The 6,881-nt window shown below is 58.0% G+C and overlaps 1 protein-coding gene across 1 annotated transcript; it reads right to left on the bottom strand.

Annotated features, from left to right (window-relative positions):
- Nucleotides 1-917: 917 nt before the first annotated feature.
- Nucleotides 918-2,871, bottom strand: SOX21 (SRY-box transcription factor 21; the record flags this gene model as incomplete). Its single annotated transcript, XM_080614236.1, has 1 exon — nt 918-2,871. One exon carries the CDS (start codon nt 2,869-2,871, stop codon nt 2,026-2,028), a length of 846 nt encoding a protein of 281 aa, XP_080470362.1. The 3' UTR covers nt 918-2,025.
- Between the last annotated feature and the right edge of the window lie 4,010 nt (nt 2,872-6,881).

The following is a 6,881-nucleotide window of genomic DNA, read 5'->3' as shown; positions in this document are numbered from 1 at the left end:
ACTAGCGATCACTGGGACTCTCCCCCTCCTCCCCTCCCCCGCGGAAAAAGAAACTCAACAGGAGTATTGCTGAGATAGGTGAACAAATTACACGGGTTGAAGTGGCGAGGCTCTCAGGCTAAGCAGATAAAGTGGTCAGGCAACTTTCCACTCTGAAAACGTTACTGGAAACCGATGAAATGCTCTGAACGGTCTCAGTGTATTCAGTGAACTCTGTTCTGCTGGTCCATGAATGCCCTTTTTTTTTTAGATAATACGACAACTTGGGCGTTTTTTTGTTTTTATCTTTCCTATTCAAGGAATAAAAATGTGATAAATCAGGTTTTTGGCTCTGAATAACAATGGCTTGATTTAGATTTCCTAGTAAATCTATTCAAAAGTGAAACAAAGACAGCCTTTAGAGGATACCTTACACCTCACCTGGACCAGGCACATAAGGGCAATTCAGATAAAAATCTTGTTAGTAATTCAACAAGAAATAGAGGATTTTCTCTTTTCCCTGCTTCAGGCTTTATTTAAACTCTTTGTTCAAAAATGAACAGAGTGGTAGTCGGAATCTAATTTACAGATATAGTTTAGACGTCTAACTTTAAATTAGAAGATCACACAAGAAAACCATTTACACGTAAATGTTAAAACAAATACTTAATCTTTTTTTTTTTTTTTTTTACTTTATATTACATAAAGCCAAAAAGAAACTAAATACATGTTAGCCAGCTTCATTCACAAACATTAGTCAAAATATACACATTACAAAAGTAAACAAACAAACAAACAAAAAAACCCACCCTCTAAACTGATGAAGGGTTTCCTTTCTTCTCTAAAAATTGTTGGTTTTTTTTTTTTTTTTCTTTAATCGCCATTTGCAATTGAATTGCAGTCGCTCTAAAATAAGCTAAACAGGTAGGGTACTCCAAAACACATGTGAAACACTTCATGTCGGCGGGGGTGACGGCTTTTTCTTTTAAATGAGAATACTCTTCTGTCAAAGCAAAGCTCTGTTTCAGTTCAGCTAAATAATAAATAGATAATTATCACTCAGACAAAAAAGTCTGATTTAACCTTAGATAATATTGCGGTCCCCGAGCGGTCCCGCAATATTTTTATTCCCTTTGAAAGGCATTCTTATTTTTTTTTTTTCTTTTTTTTTTTTTTTTTTCAGATTAAAACTGAATCGACCGTGGGCGAAGGAAGAAGTAACAGAGTTTTCAATCCGAGACCTAACGTTTCCACAGAGATATACAAATTTACAGTCTGAGGGTGAGACTTAATTAGTGGAGGGGAGGAGGAGGGGACACGGACACACACGGGGACCGAAAGTCACGCGTCTTTCCTCGCGTGGAAATCACGACCCGCGCCTGCCAGCGTCCCGCGGCAGCGGAACCTACGCGGGGCAGGGAGCGGAGGGGACGAGCAGCAGCACCCCGCTCCGCCGACTCCTTTGCGTGGGTCCTGCGAACCAAGCACGCAGCAGCTTCTCCTTTACCGGGGCCGCACCTCGCCCGGCCTTGCCGTGCGCGGCCCTCCCCCTTCCACCGGTGTCATGTCTCCCGCTTATCGACAGCGGGACTTTCCCAAGCCAAGCTCCGCGCCGGGCGTGGGGAGCGGAAGAAGGAGAAACGCGCGGCCGGAGAGGAGCAGTCGGGGGCGACGGAGCTCCCAGTGTCTGTCCCAAATAAGCATTATTGGGGCTGGCTGGCAGGGCCGGTCGCTTGTTTTCTTTTCCTTCTTTCTTTCTTTTTTTTTTTTTTTTTTCTCTCCCTTTTTTTTTTCTTTCCCTTTTCCTTTTTTTCCTCTTTTTCGGCTCGGCTATCTGCACATACCGCATGCAAACACACACAAGCTCAACGCGGGGCGGCGGGCGGGACGCGACCCTCGGCGGCAGGGGACGCGCAACAGGTCGGCGGTAGCCCCGGCGCTTCCCGCTGTCCCGATGGCGGCTCGTCCCCCTCCCGGCTGCTCATATGCACCGGTACCCATCGCCGTGAGAGCTGGGGCTCTGCGCGGGCATCCCCCGACCGCGGGTCATAGGGCCGCGGCGTAGGCTGCAGGATAAGGGTCCAGCTGGGGCTTGCCCATGCCCGGGAGGAGTATGTAGGCCAGCGGCGGCTGCAGTCCCGGGCCGGGCCAGGCGCTGCAGTTGCAGGGGATCATGTAGCCCGGGTTACCGGGAGACGGGTGCGAGTGCGTGTGCCCCCCGGCGGCGGCCGCAGCGGCCGCGGCGGCAGCAGCAGCCCCGTGGAAGGCGCCCGCCCCGCCGGCGCCGGGGTAGCCCAGCGAGGAAGCGTAGGGCAGCCCAGAACCCGTGGAAGAGGAGGAAGAGGAGATCTCGGCCATTTTGGAGCCCAGGTCCAGCAGGGAGTAGGGGCTGCTGGCGGCGGCCGCGGCGGCAGCAGCGGCAGCGGCGGCGGCCGACTGGGGGAAGAAGACGCGAGCAGCGGCGGCGGCAGCGGCGGCTGCCGCCTTCTCGGGGTTGGCGAGCAGCGACTCGGGCACCAGCCCGCCAGCCGCGCCGCCGTGCAGCCCGCCCGCCTTCAGTCCGTGCGGGTGCTCGTGGTCCGCCACGCCGCCCAGCCCGTAGGGCACCGGGAAGGCGAACTTGTCCTTCTTGAGCAGCGTCTTGGGCTTCCGCCGGGGCCGGTACTTGTAGTCGGGGTGCTCTTTCATGTGCATGGCCCGAAGCCGCTTGGCCTCGTCGATGAAGGGCCGCTTCTCGGACTCGGTCAGCAGCTTCCACTCAGCGCCCAGGCGCTTACTGATCTCGGAGTTATGCATCTTGGGGTTCTCCTGGGCCATCTTCCGCCGCTGCGCCCGGGACCACACCATGAAGGCGTTCATCGGTCTCTTGACGTGATCCACCGGCTTTGACATGATGTACCCCGCCGCTCCGGCGAGCCGCCGTCCGCACCGCTCCGGCGGCCGCCTCCTCCGAGCGCCTCTCCTTCCTCCTCCTCTGGCCCGCCGCGCACCGCTCCTCCAGAAACAATCTCGGCTAATGCCCCAGCGCGGTGGTCCCCAGTGGTCCCGCTCCGGGCGCGGAGCACTGCCGAGCGGCAACGGCTCCCCGTCAGAGCACTGCGGCGGGCGGGACGGGCGGCGCTCCCTGTCTGGGCCGCGGAGCCTTTCTCCGAGCCGCCGATCTCCAGGCCAGGGCTCTTCCTTGGTAGCAGCGTCCGGAGTCCCGAGTGGACCTCAGAGAAGTCTCGACGGCGAGGGCGGGAGCCGGCGGCAAGGGAGCGACGCGGGGGTCCGCGCTTCTCTGCGGGCGCGGTGCTCCTCGACGGTCTCCGGTACGGCAGCGAGCCCCGGACGGGGCGGCGGTCAGAGCCCGCCCTCTGCCATCGCCGCCCGCGGAGCTCGGGGGACTGCCCGCCGCGGCGTGGTGCGGGGCCGGGCGGGACTGTGTCGCGGCGGCTGAGTCGCTGCGGTGAGGCCCCGGGGGTGCGGGCCGCCCCGCTCACAGCCTCCACGCTCCGGCCGCAGGGGCGCAGCGATCCGCCACCTCCTCGCACATACCCGCCGGGCGCCGAGCGCAAGCGGCCGACGGGCTCCGCGGCCTCCTGGTTCCCGCCGGCGGACAAACTTCGCCAAGTTTCGTGCGGGCTGCGGGACGCTCCGCCTGCCGCGCCGCTCCCCCTTCTCCGGCAGCCGCCAGGTCTCTCTGGGTTTTCTTGGCCGACGACTCGGAGGGGCTGCGGGGCGGGCGGGAGAGGCGAGGGGCGGAGGGAGGAGGAGGCTGTGGAGGCGGTGGCAGCGAGGGGAGGAGGGGGTGTTCCTAATCACAGCACCGGCCGCCCCGCGCCCTGCGGCCAGCGGCCCGGTTATAAAGCCGGCAGTGGGGTTCGCGGCGTGCCCCCTCCTCTCGCCCCGTCGGCGCGGCGGCAGGTAACGCGCGCGCTCTGCACGCCCTATATGTTTGCATGCGGCCGGCCCGCGCCACGCGAAGGGGGCGGGGCCTCCGAGCAGGGAGGGGGCGTTACCTCCTCTTACCACGCCCACTCCCTGGCGGCAGGGCGGGGCCGGGTGTGGCGCATGCGCGCTTTGTTCCGCACCGCCCGCCGCCGGTGCGCTGCGCGCTGCCCGGCACCGGGAGCAGGGAGGGGGTTGGCGCGTTCGGCCGCTGCCACTGGCATGGGGTTTGGGATCTTTTCGGGTGTCCCCTGCGGCGTCCGGGCCGCCCGGCCGAGGGGCTGAGCCCGCCGCCCCGTACAGCAGCCCCGCGGCACCGGGGCGGGCGGTGGAGTGCCGCCCCGAAAGGATCCCCGCGTGTGTTGCCGGTCGCTGCGCTCTCCGCAGCCCGGGCTGCCCGGCCGTGCTCCTCGCCGGCTGCCTGTCTGTCAGGGCGAACTTGCTCGCCTTGTTTGCCCCTCGGCGGCTCCATTTTGACTTACCCCTGTGGTATGTGGAAGCACCGACTCCAATAAACCATTAACTCTTCCCGGGCTGATCTCTGCCCGGGACTGCTCTGCCGCCCTCCGGAGCAGGGATTCCCGGGGCGGTGCACGAATGGAGCGGTAGCCCCTGTCCTTTCCCACCGCGTTCCCCGGTAGCCTCTTCGGCCGGAGTGCTCTGTGAAATACCGAGCGGCTCTTCTGTAAACCGCACCTTCTCCAGCTTCGCGTTTTAAGACCCGTTTGTTACTACTTAAAACGTAGTTTTCTCAGTCTCCAAAGCCTCCTTGCCAACGTTTGACCTCCTACAATCCTTTACCCCTGATAAAAAATGCTCTCATCAGTTGTCAAAAGCGGGGAGATCTACCGGCCTTCACCTTAGCGGGGAACCGGCGTTTCCGGCAGGTGGGATCCCGACCAAGAGGGTCAGAAAAAGGAGCAGGTACCCATGCCCTGGAGGTCAGGTTCCCAATCCGCCGGGCAGCTATTTCCCTCTTTGGGTTGAACAGACGAAATTTCCAACTGTGTAAAATCCTCCCGTTCAGTCAGGGAGCGATTACCTATTTCACTGGTTCATGTGTAACGTGGTTGTGTTTGACTTCTAAGAGGCGAGGACTGATCCCCTGGATCCCCCTGCGCAGATCGGATGCCGACGTGTTCGACTTCCCCACGCATCGTGGGTGCCCCGGAAAAGCGCTCGGACGAATGCTGTTCAGGGAAAGACGAGAGCGCGGCTCGTCCGTCCCCAACCGCCTCCATGGGCAGGATGAGAATCGAGAACGAGGGTGTTTGGAGTGCGAGGAGAGAAGCAGCAGCTACTCTGTTGCCACCACCGACGGCACCTCCGACTCCCGCAGGCGCCCGGCCCCGCTCCCACCAACGCGGGAGACAGGGCTTATCCTTCGTGTGGGCTTGGCTCCAGCGAGGCTCTTTGCCCGCTTTCCATGCTGCTCCCCTTACGACCCCTCTCCTCCTGCCCCCCATCGGTGCGAGGGCTAGGTGCGGTGTAGAGGGGACCGCGACGTCCCTGTGTTGCGACAGAACAGCGTGAAGCACTCAAGTCGGGCACATGGGTAAGCCCCCGGCTGGCAGTGTCCGCACAGATGGACGAATACCCCCACCACGGACCCTCTGTCCATGGGCCAGTTTGTGGGTACCACCTCGCCGAACCCGCTGCTGGGCTGCAGCTCCAGATCTGTACGCCCGCAAATGGCCAAGCAAGTTTCAGGAAGACCAGGCAACATTTCCACGCACGGAACCTGCGTGGGGAAGGGCTGTACGCCGTGGCCAGAGTGTCGGCCCAGGCTCTGCGGAGGTTCGTAGGGTGAATGGTCACCATTTGCCCCGCAGTTTCCCTAGGACAGCACAACCACCAACTCGCAAGTCACCAAGGAGTCGCGTACAGGTGAATTGGTCTTAAAAAGAAACACATCTCTCCTAGCAGAGAAGATGCCTCAACTCGTGGACTGCTGTCTTCCAAAAATGTGGCCACTTACGAAACCATGACTTCATCTGCGCATGTTTCTGATTACGTTCAGTGCTCCAAATGGTGAAAACGCTAATAGAATTTATTGGTCGTAAATTATTGTACACGAATTTTTCACAGTCTGAGACCTATAAAATGGCTCAGTACTGGCTCAAGTATATTTTTCTAGTTGAAAATGAAATACTATATTCAAAGGTCTCGTTTCCAAAGTTCCCCGTCCGTCCCTCCCCAACACTTGAGGTGACCACTGGCTACTAAAACACACACACACGGTTATTTCAACGATGCCTGTAGTTACAGGCGGTCTGCTTTCCTCTAGTAAGCTGCTTTCGAGAGAGTTTGCACAAAGTGATGGAAACTCTTATTAGTTCCCTTCGGAGCAAGGCTGGACTCTAGTTAGGAGTGACCAGAGAGTCCCAGATCTCCCGTCTTACCCTCGCTTTGAGGCAGTCAGGGCAGGGAGGGCGAAGCTGTTCTCCCCGCGGCGAGATCCGCAGCCGCGGTCACACACACAGAGTGTCTCGGTGAGCCTTCTAAATCCCCAAACACACAGAAAGGGAAGGCTTTATCGGAGTTTAGCTACTTATCTGGATTTTTGTTAAACCACTGCTGTGATCTCCGCGTAGTTGTGCGAGTACGTTAATTGTTCTGATAATGTGGTGTTATCGATACAATAACAATACAATCGTGTGTAATGTGATTTACTTGCCTTTGACCTGTCAATTCATGACGCATGCAAATTCAAGGGCGCAATCTTTCCTTCTGCTATCAGGGGAAAAGAACCCAAACGAGCAGATGCATTATCACACGGAGGCTAAACAAGAATTTCCAGAATGCAGTGCTGTATTCCACCAAGAGAGATCAAAGCGGTTTTAAAAATATTTAAGAGGATTCAGCCTGTCTTCTCGATACCCATATGTTAATTCTGCCAGGTTGCTTACACCCACCGTAAGCAATTGTGTCCCACTCCAAATACTAACCGGTTTCTCCTATTGTGACCCGAC

The sequence above is a fragment of the Psittacula echo genome (genome assembly GCF_963264785.1).
Source record: "Psittacula echo genome assembly, chromosome: 3".
Classification (NCBI taxonomy): domain Eukaryota; kingdom Metazoa; phylum Chordata; class Aves; order Psittaciformes; family Psittacidae; genus Psittacula; species Psittacula echo.
This window is presented reverse-complemented; position numbering and strand designations above follow the sequence as displayed.